Source organism: Capsicum annuum, chromosome 4 (genome assembly GCF_002878395.1).
Source record: "Capsicum annuum cultivar UCD-10X-F1 chromosome 4, UCD10Xv1.1, whole genome shotgun sequence".
NCBI classification, from domain to species: Eukaryota; Viridiplantae; Streptophyta; class Magnoliopsida; order Solanales; family Solanaceae; genus Capsicum; species Capsicum annuum.
Genome location: NC_061114.1, coordinates 218,628,750 through 218,654,128, shown reverse-complemented (window position 1 = coordinate 218,654,128; position 25,379 = coordinate 218,628,750). Strand labels below are relative to the sequence as shown.

General features: G+C 33.1%; 1 protein-coding gene across 3 annotated transcripts in view; it reads left to right on the top strand.

Annotated features, from left to right (window-relative positions):
* The window catches only part of LOC107867295 (branched-chain-amino-acid aminotransferase 2, chloroplastic-like), a 17,987-nt gene extending 6,344 nt beyond the window's left edge, over nucleotides 1-11,643 (top strand). For 2 of the 3 annotated variants that reach the window (XR_007054680.1, XR_007054679.1), the window contains 4 exons: nucleotides 8,228-8,391; nucleotides 8,509-8,640; nucleotides 9,759-11,093; nucleotides 11,269-11,643. Coding sequence is in view for 1 of the 3 variants with exons in the window: in XM_047411085.1 (XP_047267041.1) it covers nucleotides 8,228-8,391; nucleotides 8,509-8,640; nucleotides 10,977-11,093; nucleotides 11,269-11,274 (419 nt within the window). In the remaining 2 variants the exon portion in view is untranslated. The remainder of the gene's footprint in view (nucleotides 1-8,227; nucleotides 8,392-8,508; nucleotides 8,641-9,758; nucleotides 11,094-11,268) is intronic. The other variant, XM_047411085.1, reaches the window with a different exon arrangement.
* The last annotated feature ends 13,736 nt before the right edge of the window (nucleotides 11,644-25,379 follow it).

Below are 25,379 nucleotides of genomic sequence, written 5' to 3'. Positions count from 1 at the left end.
TTTAGCTAGTGGACAAATCTCACAAGTGTCATATATCTGAGGATGAATTTTTCTGTGAAGAGTGGTGATGTGTTGCATTGCTGCCCCTGATGGATGTCCCAATCTATAGTGCCACAAAGTGCTTTCGATACTGCTACTGAACACTACAGACGTACCAGCTGTAGACTTGGTGTAATTATTTACAATGTACAAGCCTTCTCTTTCCTTACCAATTCCCATGACCTTGCCATTGGAGAGTGCCTGAAATATACATAAATCAGGGAAGAAAGTAACAACACAACATAACTCTCTAGTTAGCTTTGAAACTGAGAGTAGATTGAACTTAAACTCTGGAATATGGAGCTGTCACACCCCTTTTTTTAACTCCAAAATAATTTTAAGTTTCGAAAGGGTTTTATTATTAAAGTGACAAAAGTGAAGATTTATTTCGAAAAGGACTTTTTATATTCCAAACTCAGAGTTGCCACTTGGTATAATCCGGTGTGCCAAGTCACCTTTGAAAATCCTTTTCAAAATGGTTTTGACTTTATAACTGATCTGCGAACAGAGATTCCAACTAAGAAATTTTGTTGACCGAGGGGAAGGTGTTAGGCATCCCTCGATCTCGTGGTTCGACCATGGTCTCTTGATGGAGTATATCGGCTAATTTGACATTACAAATGTATAAACCACACAAAAACACATAAAAAATCAGAATGATACGCACATTGTACATTAGGATCAAAATTTCTTGAACGCCGATTAAGAGTGTGCCCAAGGAGAGGAGTGATCATGCCCTCCTGTACCAATCTTTGAAATAAACTGGCATATGAGTCTCTCATTGATGTAAAGCTATCTCTCGACTTCTGCTTCATTTCATTATTTGGATTGGATAGAAAATCTGACCTAAAAGGGTTTTGGTACATTTGTGAAGTTAAAGGATGACTCTGGGGCATTGGGGTATGCCATTGTGGGTAAGATGAGGGTTGAACATGTGGTTGTGCATTATATACACTGGATATGGATGTGGAGGAACAGAGTATAATGGATTTTGGGAGTGATTATGTGGAGCTTGGATATAAACTTGAGCTTGAGCTTGAGAGCGAAGACGACGTGGTCTTCTTGACCTATCCTGCTGTCCAACTACAATAGCAGATGCATATTCCTCATTATTTTTCTCCCCAACACTTCTTGAACCCTTTTGAATTGCTTGAATTGTCTCTTTTAATATTGCAAAACTCACAATGCGACCAGTCTTAATTCCCTCTTGTATTATCTCCCCCATTTTAAGGACCTTAATAAATGACTTGCCTAATGTAGGTAACAAGTGTTGATAATATGTTTCATCCTGCGCTTGAATAAACACCTCCACTATTTTGCTTTCTTTCATTGGCGGTTTTACTCTAGCAGCTTGTTCGCGCCATCTGATGACATACTCCCTGAAACTTTCAATATTCTTCTTTTTTATGCTAGTTAGGGATTTTTCGTCAGGGATCAACTCCACATTGTATTGAAATTGTTGCACAAATCCATTAGCTAGGTTATCCCAACTAATCCACTTGTCAATGTCTTGGTCAACAAATCATTCCGAAGCTAGGCCTGAAAGACTCTCCCCAAAATAAGCCATGAGTAGTTCTTCCTTCCCTCCAGCGCCCCTTAATTGGTTACAATAGCGCCTCAAATGCGCCACTGGGTCCCCATGTCCGTCATACTTCTCAATCTATGGAATTTTAAAGCCAGGAGGGAGGTTGACACCTGAAAACATGCATAAGTCCTTATATGAGACACTTTTGTAACCCCCAAGTCCTTGCAAGTTCTTCATAGCCAATTCCAAACTTCTCAAATTTCTAGTCATTTCCTCTTGTTCTTCTGTCATTACAGGTTTCTCAGTGTTAGGAGTAAATTCAGGCGGGTGAGTGTCACCGTAAAGACCAGTCAACTTAAATGTAGGCTCGAAAGTGTAACGCTGATCACCAGTAATATTCAATGCAGGCTCTCTTGTAGAGTAGGGGGACACAATTTGTGGATGAACATCAAAAGTAGGAGCTTCAAGTGGGGGTGGCACCGCAAAAGTATGAACAACAGGTGGAGCTGAGTATGTGGTAGTCTTGGATTGGGGAGCGAGGAAATGAACATTGAAAGTGGTAGGATATTGTTGCCCCGGAGTCGATCCTGATGCATGTTGTGGCATATCAACAAAAATGGGAAATTGGGCGTGTGAAACGGGAGGCAACAAATAAAGATATTCCATATTATCAGTGGGAACTGGAGGAGGAGGCAACCTATTAGCCCAAGCTCGATGCATTTCTATCATTTGCTGCCTCAATTTCTGAATCTCTTCATTTGCTCCTAAATTCTTATTTTCCGAACTCCCTATCTGATTAGTGACAACTAACTCGGCTTCCTTGTTGGTCATAACTTTCTCTGTGACTTGGAGTAATATGGAGGACCAGCCAAAATGACACAAACCAACCACCTTAAACTAACTGGACAAGAGATAGCAAAATGCGTTAAAGTTCAACAATTTTTCAAAACCTTATTTTCCCTATTTTTTAAAGATCACCGAACCCAAGAAGGGCGCCTACATATCTCACTTCCAAGAGAGGAGAATCAGGTGTGCGTAGTTAGTGAAGTCGTGCCAAAATGGCCAATTGAACTCTTTGTTTTTTTTTCTCTCGAAACTTTAAGAAGAAAAAGAAAATAACAATTTGTCAAAAGAATTGACGAAAATGTTTTTGAATTTTTCATCTTTAACATCCCTATACAAAGTGAAATCTATGATTACCAAAGAAAATCTTTTTGGGTTTTCAGCTTTAAATTTCATATAAAAATGGAACTTGAAGGTATTAAAGAAAAGTCTTTTTGTAGTTTTCTTTTAGAGATGTATATGAAACACCTACTCTAAGTGAAGAGTGAAGAAAATCTTTTTGAATTTTTTTTTTAAATACGATCCCCGAACCAACAATAGGCTGCCTACGTATCTCACATTCCGAAAGAGGAGAATCAGGGGTGCGTAGTTCGTTCAGATTGGACAATTAAGGATTAAATGACAAACTAAACCCTGAATTGAGAGACACGACTCAAGACAGACGATAAAAATAAAATATTTTTTGGGTTTTTAATTAGAAACTAACACCAACAACTATGAAAGAAAAAATCTTTTGATATTTCCATTATATAAAAATGTACAAAGCTCCTATTGAAAGGAAAAAGTATTTTTGGAGTTTTCGAATTGTGAATACTTACTAAAGAAATAAAAGAATATTTTTTTTAACGTTTTTGATTTTTTTTGGAAATGAGTGCAAAAAGTAAATTTTTTTTTTGAATTGTGAAAAACAAAAGCCATAAAGAGCCCTAAATATTACCAAATCTTTTTTTTTTTTTCACTCTTTTTTTTTTTTAAACAATTTCTTGCTTACACACTTTGCTTCTAACACATGCTTTTGCCCAAATCAGTCAGTCAAATGACCTTGTTACCCTCAAAGATGCAACATTTAGCACGTAGGGATGCCTTAGAGGTGAGTTTCCAACAAAGGACCAAGTGGGTCCCGCTAGGTTTTAATATGATGCAGATAAGCATGGCCTAAAGGTTGACCTATGCTGGGTTCAGTAACAAGGCTGTTCGGGGGAGCGTATGGTCGATAGTGGCTGCTTTAGCTTTCCACCCACTCCATACCAGCCGACGACTCCCCCTCCTAAGATAAGGGTAACTCAACTAGAGGTCGTGTACACAGCGTACACTACAAACTTGTTGCAGAAAGAATGACTCAGGTTATGCACATGATGCCAGATATAAAGCGATAACACATAGAAAAAAACTGTAAACAAAGAGCACGTTGGCACTCAACAATGAAAAAAAAACAATAACACAAAACAACTCAAACAACGTTTATACACCCATAATGCCAAACTAAGCCGATACAACTCTAAAAAATAAGCTTGAATTCTGAAATGACTCCCCAGCAGAGTCGCCAGAGCTGTCACACCCCTTTTTTAACTCCAAAAGGATTTTAAGTTTCGAAAAGGTTTTTATTATTAAAGTGACAAAAGTGAAGATTTATTTCGAAAAGGACTTTTTATATTCCAAACTCAAATTCGCCACTTGGCATAATCCAGTGTGCCAAGTCACCTTTGAAAATCCTTTTCAAAATGGTTTTGACTCTATAACTGATCCGCAAACAGAGATTCCAACTAAGGAATTCTGTTGACCGAGGGGAAGTGTTAGGCACCCCTCGATCCTGTGGTTCGACCACGGTCGCTTGATGGAGTGTATCGGCTAATTTGACCTTACAAATGTATAAACCACACAAAAACACATAAAACAATCAATCAAACACACAAAACAAAACAAATCCAAAATGTAGTGTTCAGTCCAATTATACAGTCCAAAATAAATAAAATGCAAGAAAAACAAATCCTATCTAATCTACACTAATCCTAACTATGCTCCCGTGCTTTACCCGATGCCTCGGGCCTTTATCAAGAACGTCTTTCGCCAACATAGTACATCGGGGCATTTCCCGATGAATAAATACAATGTGTCTCGGGAAATTCCCCGGCTAAATAAATACATTTGAATTAAATACGATAAACTAGAAAGAAACATTCACACGCACATTCCAACATTCAACCAAAACAACCATTTCTAAAATTTACCTACCCGAACCTATATTGCCTATCCGTTTCAATACATCATAAATCTATCACAATTCATATCAACAATAAATCAAAATTAAAATGAATCTATCTTTTTTGTCAATTTTCAATTCTCACCCCCAAATTCCTTTTTAACGCCACATGATTAACCAATTTCTATGAAGGATCAACAAATCGATATCAACAATCATTCACGGTGATAAAAAATACATCAACAAAACAAAATCCACACGTAATGAATTCAACAAGAAAAAATATCAAACAATTAGGAATTAATAGAGAACGAGATGAAAATTAGACCTTAATGTCGCTTTCGATATATCAGAGACAACATCGCGTTCGAAAACCCCCGATATGAACCTCAATCACGAACTAACTTCCAACCTTGATAGACCCATTTCGAATTTCTAAGCTCTGGATCATTTTTTTGATGGGATTTAATTGAAAACAGGAAGAGAATAACTGTTGACGTGATTTTGGATCGGAATGGAGTCGGTAGTACTATTTTCGGTCGAGTTTCAAACTTTCGATGAGATTTAATTGAAAAATAGGTCGGATTTCATCTTTTTTTCTCGATATCTCTCGCTTGGTTCCTCTCTCGCCTCTCTTTATCTCCCTCGCGATCTCGATCTCACTGTGTGTGTATGTGAATGACAGTGGTCAGTGATGTGCGCCTGAAAGAAAAAAATCAAGATCGTGCTTCTTATTTTTCATTTTTCTTTTGCTATTTTCTCCCCCCCTCCCTCTCTCGACAATGGAACCCGTATGGTGTATGTAGGTGCTGGTCAGTATGTTGTGAAGATTAGAAAAAGGAAAAGATGAAGATGGTCCCCAAAATTCCTCCCTTTTCGTGTGTATGAAAGGTGTATATCGTGAGAGCTTGAGTGTGTGCGCGTGGAGGTCTGCGTGTTGATGAGGGAAAAAAATGGAGTTTCCTCCTTTTGCCTAATTCTCCCAGATCTGTGCGTATATGTCTGTGTAGGTGAGTGGAGATAGTCTCTGTGTGTATGAATATAAAAGAAAAGGAAGACCCTTCTATTGTGAGTGCTAAAAATGAATATTGTTACTCCTGTGGGCCCCTTCTGTTATTGAAATATAGTGTATTGTCAAGGTTGGTGAAGAATTGTTCGTCAAGACTATTCTGTGGGCCCTTCTTCTTTTGTTATGGTGTGATATTTATTTGGTTATGGGTTTGTCACCAATAGAAAAAAAAAAAGTAAAGTGGTACGTGGGGTATGGTGTGGTTAGGGGTGGGGTAGGTGGGTGAATTGGTTAGGATGAGATAAAATAGGATAAAATTTATTTTGAGTTGGTTTTGATTTTTTGTCATTTTGTGGAGGGATAATTACATGGTTGAGGGTACACAGTAGGATAAAGTAAAAATGAGTAAAAGTGATATCGGGGAGCGACAAAATTAGGTGTCTACATATAACACATTATGTATTTCATGATCTCTTAAAATTATAGTCTTTCCCGTACTGCTGACTCTTGCATTAGCACCAGTAGGAACCTAAACTCTGTTAGAAAGATCATCTTGTAGGCTTCTAAGTGAATTAAGAAGTTCTTTGAAAGGAGTAATGTGGTGTGATACACCTGTGTTTATTGTCCACTCAGATGCAAAGGCATTGGATAGTCAGGCAGTGATACCTGTTAAGTTTGAAGAGTACTCAGGTGACTTGTCCTTACCCGTCATGTTCATCATTTGATTATACTGTTGCTCAGAAAAGAAATGACTCATGGTCGTAGAAGCTTCATTTTCAGCACTAGTGGTGTTGACTCGAGGTCTATAACCAGATTTTGCTGCAGGTCTGGGGTAATAAGAGTTTCCTCGTAGTCTGTAACTTTCTAACTGATTATAAGAATGACCCTGTGGTCTGTATCTTCTTGAGTGATTCTGAAACTGCCCTTGTAACCTAAATCTACCTGACTGATATGAAGGATTTACATATGTATTGGAATCAGTTTCCTGGATATTTCCACTCGGTCGAACAGTAGTCCCTCCTGGTTTTTTACTCTAAAAATCATTAGGGTACCCAACCAACTTATAGCAATCTTCCTTCACATGATTTTTATATCCACAATACTCGCAAAACAGATCAAACCTCTTCGTAGCTTCTTTCACAGAATCAAATTTGTTCGATTGTGACTTCCCTGCAAACAATGCCATAGTTTTCTTTTTGTCATTTATCACCCTTAAACTTCTCTAACTTTCTTCCTGGGAAACAATGGCATAAGCTTCATTGACTGTGATAACAGGTGCCCTAGCCAGTATGTTACTTCGAATTTGGCTGAAGCTTTCATTCAATCCCATGAGGAATTGCAGTAACCTTTGGGATCGTAATTGTTCCAAATAAGCATGTGATTCCTCACAATCACAATGAGGTAATGGTGTCATTATATCCAATTCATGCCATGCATCTTTCATCTTCGAATAATAGGTAGTTACAGAGTCCATACCTTGTCGCACAGTCACAATTTCTGTCCAGAGATGGTAAATTCACGTCAAATTACTTCTGTCAAATCGTTCCTTGAAATCGATCCAAACTTGCTTCGCATTTGAAGCGTAAAGAATAGTCGGCATCAACTCAGTCACAACGGTACATCCAATCCATGAGAGTACTATTGCATTGCATTTGTCCCATAATTCGGCTAATTCACCTTTAAATCTATCCTTTGCACATGATCCATCTATGAATCCCAGTTTCCCTTTACCTCTTAGTGCCAATTTCGTGGATCTACTCCATATACCATAATTCTCTGGTCCTGTGAGTTCAATTGGCATAATCACTGCTCCAGGTGTATCAGATGCCTGAAGATACAGAGGATGATGATGATCGATAGTTACAGTAGGTTCTGCTTCAATAGAGGTTTCTCTAGTTTCTCCCATGGCTGTTTGTGAGCTTCAATGGCAAATTCACAGCGAAGATGACGATCGATGCTTTGATACCATGTCAAATTTCTATCTTGAAGTTACAATGTAATAGTAGTTAGTGTATTTGAAAAAGAGTGGAAGGAAAATATCTTCAATTCATTGTAACTGCCTTGATCTTTACATGATAGAATGCACACATATATTGCTCAACTTGTTATGCCAGTTGTCAGCTTAAGCTACAGCTAACCGACTCAACTATAACTTCTTAGTGCCAGCTCACTCTATTCTCTAACTATTTTTCAATTAATATCTAATCAACTACAAGTATTTTAATACTTCAAGTTAAAACAGTGTTAATTTCACCCGTGTCAACAACAAATGCAAGACTATTTGCAAACTTTAAGGTCATGAATAATATATATATATATATATATATATATATATATATAAGACTATATTTTTACTCTTCTTCTAATAAAATAAGATCCCATCCTAGTAACATTTGTCTTAATTAATTACTTCTGGTATGCATCAAGTAGTCAATTGTATTGTTAAGTTATTTCATTTGTCTTAATTAATTTCTTTAGTATGCATGAAGTAGTCAATTGTTAAGTTATTTCATGTACTAGAGAATTTTGTGACCGTTCGTGTTAAATGAAAAGACATTTTTGTTAAAACAAAATTATTGTAATTACAAATTTAAACAGGGTTTAATTGAAGGCACAAAAGCGTATAAAAGAGAAGGTGGAAGCATTTTCTTATTCCGCCCGCACGATAGCGCAATTCGTATGCAGATTGGTGCTGAAAGAATGTGTATGCTTTGTCTTTCTGTTGATCAATTTGTGGATGCTATTAAACAAACTGTTTTGGCTAATAAGCGTTGGGTAATCATACGTATTATTCTAATGAATCTTTACATTAATTAGTGAAGTTTATATTATCAAAATGTGTAATTAAGGACTAATGATATTTTGTTTGTGAATAAATTAAAACAAGAACAGATTCCTCCAGCTGGGAAAGGGACATTATACATTAGGCCTTTGCTAATGGGAAGTGGAGCAGTACTTGGAGTGGCTCCAGCACCTGAATACACTTTCCTTGTTTATGCTTGCCCTGTTGGTAACTATTTCAAGGTTCGTTTAGTATCCCCCCGCACCCCCCGCGTGCGCGCACACGCACACACTAAAAAAAAATAGTAATATTAATTAGAAAAGTGCACTGGAAACTTTTTGTTGATTTTATTGATTTTAAAGTGTTTTGATGCGTATAATAAATTTTTATGGTTTGATTGTTTTCCAAATCACATGCATAATGAAAGCTTTAATTTAGTGGATCGAGCTACTCTTTTTTACGAGTGAAATAAGACCTTTTGGGGACTAAATAAGTTTGTTGAGACCCAAATATATTAGGCGTATAGAGCTAATTGGGCTTGTATCATTATTGGCTAGTCCCAGTCAAGGCCATGTAGCTTGATATCATCCAACTTCATCTGAACCCAGTACTTTTGATACGAAACATAAATTTATGTAACAAAAATGGATTGATTTCTCAAATGGTCACTCAACTAACAATTCTTATTTCATATTTTTTTTTTTCTTGATTCAAATTTTCCTCAGCAAAGAAAGTGATTTTCTGTGGTAATAGCTATTTGATGAGAAACCATATGAAAAATCAATTTCATAAAATTCACTAAAATTGCAATGAATAGCAAATATGAATCCAATAATTCAATGCTAAGAATCTTAAAGGTTGAACCCATAAAGTTTAAATCTTGAATATTCCACCACTAATCCTAGTGTACTTTGCTTTTATTCAACAAAGAGATTCAAATCCTACTAAAATGTAGGTCGTGATCTTTACACTTTTTGAGTTTAGTAGTTTTTTCACGTAAAAGACCTTATGTTTTTTATTTTCTTGTACTTTATTTTTATTGAGCTTACCGATAATAACACCAAGTGAGTGAACTAGGATCATCATATTTTGTTACCCTTTTTTGAAAAATTTGTTCAAAAAAATATTCCAAACAAAAGCAGTCACCATAAATTAAATTGCTGACAAACAATGGCATAGTTACATTGATCTAAGGTAATCATTCGAATACTTTTCATCAAAAATTATATTATGTATATAAAAAATAATATTGTATATATAGATTAAATATAATACTATATATTAAAATTGTAAACACTTGATCCTAGCAAAATTTCTAGCTTCACCACTAATGAAAAATTTAATATTTGCAAATAAATAGGTTGCAACAGGGGCTCTCTCTTTATATATTGAGGAAGAAGTTCATCGTGCTGCTTGTGGTGGAGCTGGTGGAGTCAAAAGCATTACTAATTATGCCCCGATAATTAATATTTTTTTTGTTTCATTTTAATTGATCCTTAACAGTACATCTCTTAATTAGATATGTATTTTACTAAGTTAACATTATTAATGATGTTTGAGACTTTAAATTTGACTATTATTACTGTCAGTGGCGGAGCCAGAATTTTCGCTAAGGGAGTTCATAAGTGAATATAAAAACTAATCAAGGGATTCAACATCTAATATATATACATAAAAAATATTTTTAACAATGTATATATAACATAATTTTTCGCCGAAGGGGGTTCGGATGAACCCCTGACCATAGTGTAGATCCGCCACTGATTACTGCATTTATTTTATACAAAAGGTAGAAAGGAAATATAAAAAAATTCTCTTGATTTTATAAATTGGATAATACTCCCTCCGTTCAGTTTTACTCGTCACAAATTGAGATGACACACCTATTAAGAAAAACAATTAATAACATGGTTATTTTACCATAGTACCCCTATTAAATGGTGTTTACATTATATCTTAAAATTAACTTGGAGAAAAAAACAATTAATGTTAAGGGTAAAATAGAAAAAAAGAAGTTCTCTTTTCTTAATATATCAAAAATGACAAGTAAAAGTAGAAATTCAATTAAGAAATTACAGACAAGTAAAAGTGAACGGAGAAAATAGAAAACAACGACTATTTTTAGTATAGATGCCAAATAAAATGAAACGGAGGGGAATAATTATTCAGTCTTTTTTATTATACCTATTTTTTTTTTAATTTCTTTTTGCAATAAAATGTAAATATTACCATTACCAAGCAAATTTGCATACAACTAAAGAGCACATGATCTACCTATTCTAAGCACAAATTAATAGAATCAAGCCTCAGGAGATTACCGCACTCTATTTATAAAACCTATACACTTTTTAGCAAATTTGATCTCTCTGTACATCCTAATCCTTTCTCGCACAACTTCCTGTACACGATGATTTCTAAAATTCTTACCACAAACCATGTACCATTGCTCCAAAGACGGCTGGGACAGTTTCCTTCTTAAACTTGTTCCACCGCTTCTTCCTTATCAACTGAATAGTTTGCTGCACACTATGATTATGCAATTTGATAAATTACTTGTGTATATTTCATAAATATATAGGTGATGAAAGCCATGAAGAATGCAAAAGGAAAAGGATTTACTGATGTGTTGTACCTTGATTCAGTAAATAACAAATATATTGAGGAAGCCTCTTGCTCTAATATCTTTTTAATCAAGGTAACTAAATATGTTATTTTACATGCCCTCTTATCTATAACTGTTGATTTTTCTAGTAGATTGATTATGTCTTAGTGTGTTCGATATGTGCAATGTTTTATGCAGCGAGCTACCCTTTATAACTCCTACTTAATTCAGAAGTATAAAATTAATTTTGAAATGCATATATGTGCAGGATTGAGTATAAGATTTCAGAAGGGATAATAACACAGCAATTGAACTCAAGGCTAGTAGAGATTCAAAGAGGCATTGTTGAGGATAAGAGGAACTGGATTGTTGAGGTTAAATGAGTCTAGGTAATAGGATATCTCGACAAAATTTAAGTGTTTAATTGAAAAATTAGAGACTATTTTGAGGAGTAATAATGTATTTTCTTAAATAAAAAAGCTTAAGAGAATAATTTGCTTGTAATATTTACTTTATTACGTCCACCGCCCTATCGAGCTGAGTTTGAGGTGTGTCCCACCACAAGAATTCAATAAGTATATAAATGCATCTCTCTAATTTTATGTAATGAATTAATAATTCTTTAATGACACGGATTTGCGATAAACTCTCATTGTCTATATTAAATTATTACTAGTATATTTTGATGACTTAAAGTTTCATCTCTAAGTAGTTAGATCTTTATTAAGTGAAGCATACATTTCTATTTTTTCTGTCCCTTCAAACAGTAAATATTGGGAAGGAAATCACGAAGGACTTAAATTTTTAATTGAACATTAGCTATTGATACTGGGCAAAAAATAAATGATGATCTTGCTTAATAAATGAAAAAAATTAGCGCTATTTGCACTTTTGCTTTTCTTATTCTGCAACAAAAATCCCCAAATAATTTTCAGGTAAATAAACCCCTAGCTAAATTCGAAGAATTTAAATCTTAAATAGTTTTCCAGCTTAAATTTTCTAGGTAAATATCCACAGCTAGGTTTGCAGCTAGCTTTATTTGGGGATTTTGCTGCAAGATAATAAATGAATTTGTTTTTATTCATTTACTTGTGAATTTATCTATGCTTTATCCGTAGATTAATTTTTCCAACTAATTCCTAAATAATATTTCTTTTACACAAAAAAGCGGTAGATATACCTGTAAATTTTCCTGGAAAAAACAATTTTCGCAGGTAAAATAGACTGAAATTTACATATTAATTTTAAAATAATTAAAAATTAAATTTTTTTTCTTTAGACCGGGGTGATGGAGTGAGTATAAGCGGCAACATAATTAAAACCTAAATTCCTCGTATCGTCATTGAACTATTGACAATATCTCACAAAAGTTACTTTTATATTTTTTATGACAAAAATGTCATTGAACTATATTTTATCTTTCATATTGTCATTCTAATATATTAAGCTACTAAACTCACTTAATTTTCTTAAATGACATTTTAAATTCAATTTTAATGACACATTCATTAAAATATACAACTCAATACACAACAAAAAATGATTTTAGTATAAAGACAATAAACTATCCAATTTTATTATAAAAACAATAAAATTCACCAAAATAAAATAGATTTTAAATAAATTAAAGACAAATTATACATGGTGAAAATAATTTTAAAAATTAAAAAGAATATATGAGATTTTATAGGATCTTTTTTTTAAAATTTTTAAGAAGTTATTCTCTCCGTTTCATAATATTTATCCACTTTTCTCTATGTGTCCCATAAAATATTATAAATAAGAATGATAGCTTACTAATTTACCTTGTAATTTTTTTAATACATTCTATTAGAGTCTTCATAAATACTAAAATTAACAATATAATAATTTTTTTGAGAACTTTATTATATTTATACTTTCAAATGAATTAATACAAGGATAAATAATAATTTAATTTTAGTCCTAAAAATATGATAAGTAACTTAGAATATATGGGACAAAAAGATTATTAGTTAATACTCTCATTGTTCTTAAATAAGTGAACAAAAACAAAATATAAATTAAGATAGTTAAATATATATGTTTTAAAATTTTTACATCTGCTTTAAAAGTTTATTACATGTATACATATTAATATTTAGAAGCTAATAACATATTAAGCTCAATTGAATTTTTTACTTTGTTTTCTGTTTTTCTCCCAAAAAAAAAAATTAGGGTACGTTGGGAAACTTATTTATATAAGGACATACTAAGCTAATAACTGTTAGTTTAAAATTTTTACATCTGCTTTAAAAGTTTATTACATGTATACATATTAATATTTAATACATATTAAGCTAATAACTTTTAATTTAAAATTTTTTCCTTATTTAAACTAATTCTAAATTTTAGAATTTTAATCAATTTAGAATTTCTTTCCTTACTTGAATAGGATTTTTATCAATTTAAACTTATATTTTATACAAAATCTTTCCTTATTTAAATTAAATATTACAACTAAAATAAAAAGATTAAGGACTCCTACAATATATGAGAACAACCTTATAAAATAAAATTATGAAAAGAAATTAATTATATATTTTAAATAGAAATCCTAATTAATAGGGTTATATTTTGGACTTTCAATATAATACCCTATGATCATAGTAATCGTTTTTTTTTTTTCTCATGGTCAATATATGATAATAAATTTTCTTCGTGGCCTTATTAGTGTCTCTTGATCTCAAAGAAAGAAGTATTAAGTAATACAATAAGAAATGAATTTCATGTACTATTTTAATTGTTTTTATATGTCAATTGTTGTGAATTTTTTTTTCATGTTCTGATTTAATTTGTTTTTGTTTTGTGATTATTTGATTGAAATTATTATAATGTTGTCCAACAAATTTTTGGCTAGGTTCATGGCACGTATTCAATAGAATTTTTTTTTTAAATTTCTATGTGTATTTATTGATTTTGAATCTTTAGAACGTAAGATTAGAGGTTGGGTCAGTAGTTGAGGAGGTTCAATATTCACCTTTAGGTTCAAGTTCATATCTCAGTCACAATATTTTTAGTTTTCAAACCTCCTTAGTGAAAATTCTAAATTCGCCATTGAATATTATGTGATTTCATCAATACAAGGTTTAAGCACTTCAGATACAACAACTAAGCGAATTGACAGTCAAGTTATTTATGAAATTCCTCATTGTTTGAAAAACATTAGCAAAATCAGGTATTCCTTAACCTACACTTATTTGTCTTACTATTCTTCTTGGATTTCTCTTCATTCCCCAAGTCTTGAGTTTCTATTCCTCTAATATAGTTAGAAGAAAGGAAAAGATTGGGTGTGTGAGAATGGAGTATATAACATAGGTTTTTTTATAAAAAAAATTATTGAAATGTTATTTTTTTAAGAAAAGAATATAAATAAATTTAAAAATAGGTTTTCTCTGATAATAAGTGAGTTTGATTTTAAACTCTTAAATATTATGGTCAGTTTTATTATTCATATTTTGACTGACTTTTTTCTCATAACTAAAAACTAAATTTGTTTAATTTGTGCATATTTTATTTCTATTTTTTTCTTTCTTTAGTGGTGAACTCAGATCGAACATTGTTTGATTTGACTGTATTTTTTAGATGATTTTTGGGAAAACACCAATCGAACAGTTGACAAGAATAACATGAAGTTTGAGACATTTTAAGGGAAATTTGCTTGGGTGATAGTAGATGTTTGCAGGAGTATTGAAGAGGCAATGAACTATGAGACTAATGATACCTCATGAGATTTGTTCTCTTCTACATCCAAATTGATCCATATATATGCATTCATATGTTCTCTTTATTCTGAAATATTCAATAAAGTTTTTGAAACTATTTTGAAAAGGTAAAAATATGTCCACACTTGGTGTTTACACTAAATTAATATAACTTATTATGATTAAATAATTTAATAATATAAAATACAAGTTAATTAATTATGGTTAAGTAAAATGTACTTTAAATTTAAACACATGAAATGTATGTATTGATTTGATGTAAACACCGGGTGTAGATAATTTTTACCTTTTGAAAAAAGACTATTCTCGAGATTATGTTATCAACACTATTTTACGATTAGCTCACAAACTGGGTTGAAATGTTGAGATATTTTGTTTCCTTTCTAGCAAAACATTTCAAATGAAATATGTTATATCAATTAAAAGTTAAAACATGTATAAGTGTGATCATTAGAAGTATAAGAAAATATTTTGCATATGTTGAGAAATTCATCTTTAGGTCATGCCTTCTAGATTTCATACTGATAGGTCTTTCGGAAGAATTTAGGTCTTTACATAACAATATGATCTACTATATCGTGTATTTTGAAGACATTTATTAATAGAGACGTTTATTTTCATGAAAAGATGTATTAGTTTGAACGTACTAAATATTGTATAATTATTAATTATTAATTATTAATAGGTATATCAAATTGATTTGAGGTAAGTTTTTAAATTGTAGTATGTTTTTAATGTTTACAATAATAAATTATAAATTATAAATTATTACCGTGTACTCTTAAAACATTCTGTTATCTTTAATATTTTTTATTACTCGTTAGAAATTGAAATGGCATTGACAAAGTCTATCATATACTATTATTTTTTTCTTAAATTCATATGCAATTTGCAGGTTATATGCCATAGCATGAGGGGTGAAGCTGATTGCAGGTTATATGCCATAGCATGAGGGGTGAAGTTGAAAGGATTCGAAAGTAGATGAAGATTAAGAAATTATAAAGCATGAGTCAATCGAATTGTTGACCAAATCTACTTGATTTGGAAGAATAAGAACTTGCAATGCTCAAATTTGACTTGCCTTTATGTTATAATTAATAGGAACGTAGCGAGAAATTATTGAGCTTTGTATATAAATACTGTCTTAGCTACGATTATATATGTATTAATAAACTTTTTATATTTTGTGCTTCGTAGGATGAAAAAAACTTGCAAGTATCTTATCATTTTGTGATATTATATTTTGTTTCTTGATACTGCTATAATATATTTGTATGTTTGAAATATATAATGATATTTAGTTGCGGCATGATTTCGTCACCAAGCAAATATCTGTCGTTGAAAATTCAAGTTTTAAATTAAATAATTAAGGATAAACGTGCAATGCACGTTTCCATATTAAAAGTGTAAAGGGCCTTAGAAATGTTCTTTGAACTTTTTGCCCTTCAATAAAGTTGCTGCCATGTGACCAGGAGGTCACGGGTTCAAGCCTTGGAAACAACCTCTGGCAGAAATGCAAGGTAAGGCTGCGTATGATACATCCTTGTGGTGGGGTTCTTCCCCGAACACTGCGCATAGCGGTAGCTTTAATGCACCGGACTTCCCTTTTTAAATTCTATAGATAAAAGTCAAAGTAACTAGGATCATGAACGACAAAACAAAAAAAAAGAACCAATGAAGGAAAGTTCACGTAATTAAAATTCTTTTTGATTATTCTTTTACCATATATAGAATTATGCATTAATTCCATCTTCCAAAAAAATCATGACCAAAAGAAAAGAAAAATAAAAGACCTAAAGATGAAAAATTTCACGCTATTAAAATTTATGTAGGTTTAGGAGTCTTTATTTTTTACCATAATAGATCTAAGATTTAATTTCATATTTTAAAAGTACCAAGTCGAGAAATCAAAAATATGTTTACCAATGCTTCCCATCTTGATTTGTTTCTTCTTTCTAATCAAATTATTTCGTATAGCTTCTTGAAACTATAGCATTATTTGATTTTATACTAATGAAGCCAACGTTATAATTCAAATTTATGACTCAAAGTTTTATGATGGCATAATCAGAATATGTGGTTAATTACATTGTTGATTTGCCATACCACGTGTTGGTTTCATTGACTGGAATTTTTTTTCTGCTTTAACGCTTCAACTTTTGATTAAATCGAGTCTAAATCCATAAAGTTAGCAAAATACTACAACTCTACGGACTATGACACATTTATTTTCGTCATCATTCTCGACCAAGGTATGTTTTTTTAGTTTAATTCTTTTGAGGAACTATAAGAAACGATTTCTTCTCCTTTTGTAAAAATAAAGGTAAGGGAAATATATACAACTACCCTCCTTAAACTCTACCTTATGAAATTACACTAAATATGTTACTATTATTGTTGCATTTAAAACTCATACAAAATTTTGCCTTCACCTATCTATAAGTGGATGCTCTTTTCAAAGAGTACACTACAACATTTTTGGCCTACGGCCACTCTGGTAAAATGTGGCCTAAAATAGCAGAAAGTATGGTCTTTGATCAAAGGCTACACTTTTGGACTTTAGGCAACACTTTTTAGGGGGTGGCCTAAAGAGGCGTAACCTTTGATCAAAGGCCACGCTTTTCAATTGTTGCCATATCAGCTACACTTAAAAAGCGTGGCTATTAAGTTATAAAGGCCACACTTTGTAGCTTGTCATTGGCAACACTTTTATTTGATAAAGCTACACTTACAAGTGTTGCCTTTGTTTTGGTATTGGGCACATTTCACAAGCGTTGCCTTTTGTAGCACCTCTACAACAACACATAAAAAATGTTGCCTTTGTTTTACTATTGGGCGCGCTTCAGAAACATAGCCTTTTGTAGCATCTCTATAACAACGCTTAAAAAGCGTGGTCTTTACTTTCTTAAGGCCACACTTTTGAAGTGTAGCCATTAATAGCTTCTCTAAAGCAATATTTACAAAGTGTTGCATTTGCTAATTGTAAATACACATCTAAATAAGTCGCACAATATATTTCCCTGCTCCCAATGACCACACGTTTAAAATATAACATTCTTGTCTAGTTTATACGATTAATATTTATTACAAATTTTGATTGAAAAATACAATTATATTCTGATACATCCACTAGTCATATTATACATCATTATTCTATTTAGATTGTCTCAAAACACTATGTTAGATAAGAATAACTCAAAAATTATAGTACACGCATATTTTCATCATGTTTCCTTCAAGAAATAGACTGACTCCATGCTTAATCTAGGCTTTGCGACATCCTCGATCACAATATACATTATTATTCATATCTTTGCTGATTTGTGAGTTGAACTATGATCCTCTCTAGTTGAATAACATACTATGTTGTTGTACATACCATCTTGAGTAATGCCATATGTAATAAATCTGTTGTTGTTTACTTCCGGTAACGAGTTGACAAGTTCTTTAAGGCCCTGTACCAATATTAGTGAAGTCAAATGCAAGTGAGATTACAAATGTTACTGATATTCATTGAAATGTTATGAAATGAAAAGAAATACAAAGCACGACATGCTAATAGACGGACAATGAGCAGTAACACTAAAAAATAAACTATGACAGTAGCCTAATCAAAGGACAAAATAGAACATATAAAAATGATGGAATTAACAAGAAGTTATACAATAGATAGCAGAAAAGGAATTGTGAGTAAGAACCAAAAAGGAGCAACTTATAACTTAATGCATGGCAAGGCTACCATGTGTGAAGATTGCAGAGAAAGAACTAAGAGAAAGCACAGGTGTAAACTCACAACAAGAGCCTCTGAGACATTCTCCAGATGTTAAGTCGGATTTGAAACATCAGTTGCCATATTTTTTTCTTACATACATAAGATCAGAGAATGACAAACCCTGCAAGTAATACGAGATAAAGAGGTGAAAATAATGGAATGAAATTATAGACCACGAGAGCAGGCAAGAATCACATGAAATATCAAAAGTTAGTCATGGTGTCTTTCCCTTTACCCTCTATCTTTTATTTGCTTACTTCTTTATGGAATGATTTTTGTCTAAGATAAGCCTGACCCAGTTGATATAATATGTACAGAAACAAGTATATCACTACCTCAGCCTCAACTTAGAAGCATTATCAAATCAAATCCAATTTTCTTTAAGTTGAACCCTTTCTGCTTTTGAGAAAAAAAATTGTTGAACCCTGGCCCTTAAACAAATAGACTGTCAAAACTTACATTTAGCAGATCAATATCATCTTCATTTTATCCATATACCTTTCAATCATTGAGGAAATTGCATAACCTAAAGAATGCCCTGCAAGCAAGATATCTAAGTCTTGTCATTTTGAATGATATTTTGGACAGCTTTCAAACCCATATAGACTCGAGAGGTGTTTTCGAGATGGTCTACAATGAATCGGCCGTTAACCTTCATGTATCTGCGTAAGCTATCTCCTTTTGTGTTTGTACCTTGAAAGGCAATTACATACTTTGGTTGATTCTGATTGTTAGACAGTGTAGTTGAGTGACAGTAGTAGTTGGGAGATTTGTATTTGAAAATGGCACCAAAGATAGATTGATCTTCAATGTCACGTTCAAGAATGAGCGCGCCCTTTACCAAGCTGGACACAATAGACCTCTTATGACTTGCATTACTCCTGTGATTTGAAACATGCAAACTACTTCAATTTCCACAGAAACATGATTCAAGCTTTCAAAACTAGCTGTTGTAGGTTACTTGTCTTTATAGGTTACTAGTATTCATCACTATGTTGTTGTCATATTTCACCCATCTTATGGGAAAATGGAGTGGTTTTATGCCTAGTCCAAACACTGAGGTCAACAGAAGGGCATGATTACAAGGTTATAAAGTTAAACGGTGGCCCTTTAAGGTTATAAGGTTAAATAGTGGCCATTAAGGTTACAAGGTTATAAGGTTAAACGGTGGCCATCAAGGTTATAAGGTTAGTTATTAAACGGTGGACGTTAAGTTTTATGTATAGATTAGGCTTTAAACGGTGGCCGTTAAGGCTAAGGTTATAACGTTGTTTACTTAACGGTGGCCGTTAAGGTTATAAGGTTGTTTCTTAATATAAGGTTTTAAGGTTAACCGGTGGCCGTTAAGGTTATAAGGTTGTTTATTAAACGATGTCCGTTATGTTTTATGTATAGATTAGGCTTTAAACGTTGGCCGTTATGGCTAAAGTTATAAGATTATAAGGTTGTTTCCTAATATAAGGTTATAAGGTTAAACGGTGGTCGTTAAGGTTATAAGGTTATAAGGTTGTTTCCTAATATAAGGTTTTAAGGTTAACCGGTGGCCGTTAAGGTTAAAAGGTTGTTTATTAAACAATGTCCGTTAAGTGTTATGTATAGATTAGGATTTAAACGGTGGCCGTTAAGGCTAAGATTATAAGGTTATAAGGTTGTTTCCTAATATAAGGTTATAAGGTTAAATGATGGCCGTTAAAGTTATAAGGTTGTTTGTTAAACGGTGACCGTTTAGTTTTATGTATAGATTAGACTTTAAACTGTGGCCGTTAAGGCTAAGGTTATAAGGTAGTTTACTTAACGGTTTCCGTTAAGGTTATAAGGTTGTTTCCTGATAAAAGGTTATAGGGTTAAACGGTGGCCGTTAAGGTTATAAGGTTATAAGGTTGTTTCCTAATATAAGGTTATAAGGTTAAATGGTGGTCGTTAAGGTTATAAAGTTATAAGGTTATTTCCTAATATAAAGTTATAAGGTTAAACGGTGGCCGTTAAGGTTATAAGGTTGTTTATTAAATGGTGTCCGTTAAGTTTTATGTATAGATTAGGCTTTAAACGGTGGCCGTTAAGGTTATAAGGTTGTTTACTTAACGGTGGCCATTAAGCTTTACTCTTATTAAGAAAGTGGTTGTGCGGGATCAATTATGGTTACACAGCGTGAACGGATTTCAGGATACTTAAGGGAAAGCCAAACAGCAAAGATGGAGCATCTAGATGTTTTTGCTAACTTACTACAACTATCAAATTAAGTTCTACAAATTAATAACATATTGATACAATACTAAGTGTGTATCAGGCGATTCAAGCCAATACAAGAGCAACAAGATGAACAACAAGGTGCTAGTGAATCGAAATAGGCCACTCACGACTTCACTAGACTTTAGATTTAGTTTTGAGCAAGAAAAGAGATGAACACAACAGCAAAATGATAGTGAATCGAAATAGCCCCACACGGCTTCATTAGAATTTAGATTTAGTTTTGAGCAAGAAAAGAGATGAACACAATAACGACAATGCTAGTGAATCGACCACTTTTTTTTCACAATAACTCTAAAGTTATTCTCTGTTCAAGGTATTACAATGGAAAAGACCACTGTTTTATCCATATACCAGCTCCCCATACAACCAAACCTTACTAAATAGGGATATATTAACTATTACAATTAATGATTTAAAGAGGTACCATAACAACCTCCTTCAAAATATTGTCCCTGGGCACAAACATTTCTTCACATAACAGTTTTAAAAAGAAAAAAACTTTGAGAAAACATCTTGTTAAGGTTATAAGGTTAAACAGTGGTCATTAAGGTTATAAGGTTGTTTACTAATATTATACTCGCTTTTTGTTCAGTCTTTTCAACACTGTATAGGCATTGTTACCCATTTGTTATCAATCTTTTATTCATAACTTCCCTCAGTAACTTTTGCTTCATTACTATGTTTTCGCTTCCTTCCCTACCAGTATTCAGCCTTCGTCCGATGGCTGGTCTTTTTTTAAAAATTTTTTCTTTTTCATATTTCATTATCTCACAGTACAGATAAAAGCATAGTAATGAAATATGACCAATTACTGATGCTATCAACCCGACTACATTAGTAACCACATCGAAATAGCGATCCAGACAAATACATCGACAATTTAAGCAAATCGATCATCAGAAGAAGACATAGAAGCTAGATGGTAAAGGATAATAAAAACATACCTTTGCATAGGCGCAAACAATGCCATTCCCTGAGCTTTTGCAGTAAAGCCACATGGCGAGTTTTACCACTACTGCAGTTAACATGATTGAATATAACCATGCAAGCTGATTCAAAGTCATCTTTTGAGGAGACTTATTTTTCAACTAGTTGTTCCACAGCCAGGATCAATAATTGAAAACCTAAAAATTAAATTATCATGTGATATCAGTTAATCTCTACAAGACTAACGTTAAGTTTACCTGCAATTTTTCTCTGCACATTTTACTACCTTCTTACAAGATTAGCATTTTCAAAGGTCAATAACAACTATTCTCAAGTTAATACAACTGTGGAACAAACAATTTCTCAGATGGACAGATAAAATTGGGAATTAAAAAAACTTTCTATTTATATAACCCTTGAGAATTTTTTACTGTAACATGAAGCAAGGACGCTTTGACAAATTAAATGCAAATGACTGAGTGAACAATATGTGAAATCAGTAGTCAGATAAAAGACTTTGTGGGAAATAATTGATAATTGGTTCATTTTATTAATTCAATTGCCCCTGCTAACCAATCCAAAAGCTAGTAGCTGCTAAGTTTCAATAGGAAAGTGTAATCGCCTTTTCAATCTGCTGGTCTTTCTTTCTCAGCAATACCACATGATCACAAGTAGTTGTGGGGGTTTTTAATTCACTCTCTAGTCTGGCCAATTCTTTCTGCAAATGCTTCACCAATGCCTTGTCAGACATTACAACATTGACTTGTGCATTAGTGGTCACTTCTTTGGCACAACAGGAAAATAGAAGTGTATTTTGAGATTGCTCTACATGGCTTCGGGCAGTACTCAAGGTAAAGATTATGGCAATTCTAGCATTGCCCCCCAAAGCAGGTTGAAGGATACGAGTTAGGTTAGAATCTCGGTAATTGACATGCCCATGTATTCCCTTGCTGCAATTAAGGTAAGTGTTATATGCAGCGAAGCTTTGACAATAAGGTAGTGGAAAAGATGAATTGAATGCACATGCATGTATATATAAACAGCCAAAGGGTGTGATGGATGTCCGCAAAGTGGTTAACATCATTTTATGTACTGTTAAACATAGACACAATTCACATAGCAACACTATTCAACACCATAAAGTTTATCTTCGCTAATTAGACGAATGAAAAAGAAAAAAAAATCCCCAACTTGCTATATGGACAGTAAAACTGAATTGATGTTTAAAGACCATTCAGACATGTAGCTAAGCTGCAGCAAATGCAGATGTTTTAGAAAGATGATGTAAGAAACAAGCAATAAACCTTAGCTTGCGAATAACCATTCCCAAAGTTAACAAACTATGATTAATATGACAACCTTCTTTCAGTCTTTGTCCAATTGACAGCGCCTGAGATGCACGTTCACTTCCAGCCAGATCAACAAAATTCTGCATTCAAAATTCATAAATTTACCATCAGCAATTCATGTGTCCATGTTGAGAATGATGATAGACCCCTATAGTGAGCTAATTGATGCATACCACACTAGCAGAAAGAGTTGTTTTGTTGTCCTTCCCTATAAACTTACTAGCTGAACTTTCAATTGTCTAAAACAGAAGAACAGAAAAGTATTAGAAAGATAGTGACTGTATCATCTGAACTTCCCTATAAATTACCTTTTGCATATAATCATATATGTCTGTGACTGTAAACTCTGTAATTCCATTCATTATGTATGTATTACCATTGCTTGTTTTACCATACGCAAAGATAGTTGCTGCATAATATGTTTAGGTAGTCGTAACAGTACCAAATGAATAGCAATTCTGCAACAAAATGTGAGAGACATATGACTGGTACACTCACAATTGATTCTGCTGACAACAAAAAGAGCAATCTTCTTTGTTCCTCCCTCATACACTTCCCTTGTTGAACAATCACCTTTATATACCCTGTCTAATCTCAGAAAAGTAAAACAAGAAAATATGTGTAGCATTAGTAAATTATTTATAATTTGTACTTGAGCTACTAATGAAATTATCCGAATAGATATATGGTTCTGCAGAGTAGAACAACCCAATCCAGGAAGCGATCTCAGCCTGAGTTCACAAACTAAAATATCCAGATCTCGTCCTCAATTTACCTCTCACAAAATATTCCTCATTCTACAACAATCATGTCTAAATACAAAGGCAGAAATGGGAAATTTTCTTATCGAATGTATAAGCTGTTGGCAATCTAGACCGTTCCTGGAGGCTGTTCCTATATAAGATGGTGGTCTTATTGATACACTCCTAATCTGAAACTTCATTCCTCGTGATTTCCTTTTCACTTAAAGGCCTCAGCCTTACTAACACCAGGATCTTCTCTTCACCACCCAATGCAGCCCCTTGCGTTTTCTCCCACTTCTTCAAATCCTCCTCACCAATAGTTCCCATGCCTATCTTACCCCCTTCTCTCTTTCTAACCGCTCGATCACATTGCCAACAACAAACTCATGATTCAAGGGCCACCAAAGTAAAGCATAAAAACTAGCAAACTTCTCACTGCCTCATATTGCTTCTGCCAACACCCAACAGAAAAAGGAAAGATAGTTAGAATGTTTCAGATATGGTGGTTGCGATTGCTATACAATACAGTAGCTATTGAATAATTCAAATATACAGTTGTCCCTCTATTTGAACTAGTAAGGTGGAACTTGTAAGTAGTCCAATATTGTAAGCCATACAATTTCCATAATGTTTTACTTATGGAACTACGACATCCATATTAAAATCGTAGTAGGCCAACATGCTTCCAAAAAAAAATATCTACAATTATATTTAAATCAACACTAAGGATAAATAATCAATAGATTTTACCTGAATATGCAATGCATAGACTCTTGGACTAGCCGAAATCATCATCAAGTTGTCATCCCATACATGACCACTCTTGTTTAGTAGAGTTTGCACAATATTCCATGTGTTTATTGGTTTTTTAAGATGATTCTCCACATGCTTAGGTGAACAATTCGTTCCTAGTTGTTTGTTAATGGAATTTAAAACACGATTAAATGTGCTGGACTTAAACTGATTAGTTCATTTATTTCCCTACTTCACTTCATTAGCTATGATCTCCAACAACAAATTTTTCATTGGTTTTGACCACCTAAATTTCTTCTCTCCCTTTTTTCTCATTGTTTATTGTTATAGATTAAGAAACTAAGTTGAACAAGCAATGTTTTCACAAATAAAAATAAACTGGTAAAGCAGTTTACAATTGCCCTCCAAATTAGTAGCAACCTATGATCTTAATATACTAAGAAAAAGAGCCAAAATAAAAACACTCCAAGCCACCAGAAATACACAAGTTTACACTAGAAAACAACAATCAACTAAAAATGTGTTTCTTTCATACAAAATCTATATAGTAACTACATAAGGAAGAAGAAACAAGGAAACATCAAGAGCAAAAACCATAGAAAAATGTTCAAATTTCGAAGTGTCTGAACACACTAAAGTACCCTATTCAACCTCTTATCATAGTTTTTTTCTTTACATAGTATTCACTGTGATACGGCTCTAGCGAATAATTCCCAAACCAGCTTCTCCAGAAATTACATAAACCACCTCACCAGGATGTCTAACCAGAGACGATTGTCGCTCCAATATCCCAAAACCTTCCCCTCATTGAAAACCTTAAAAAACACTGACCCAACATCCCC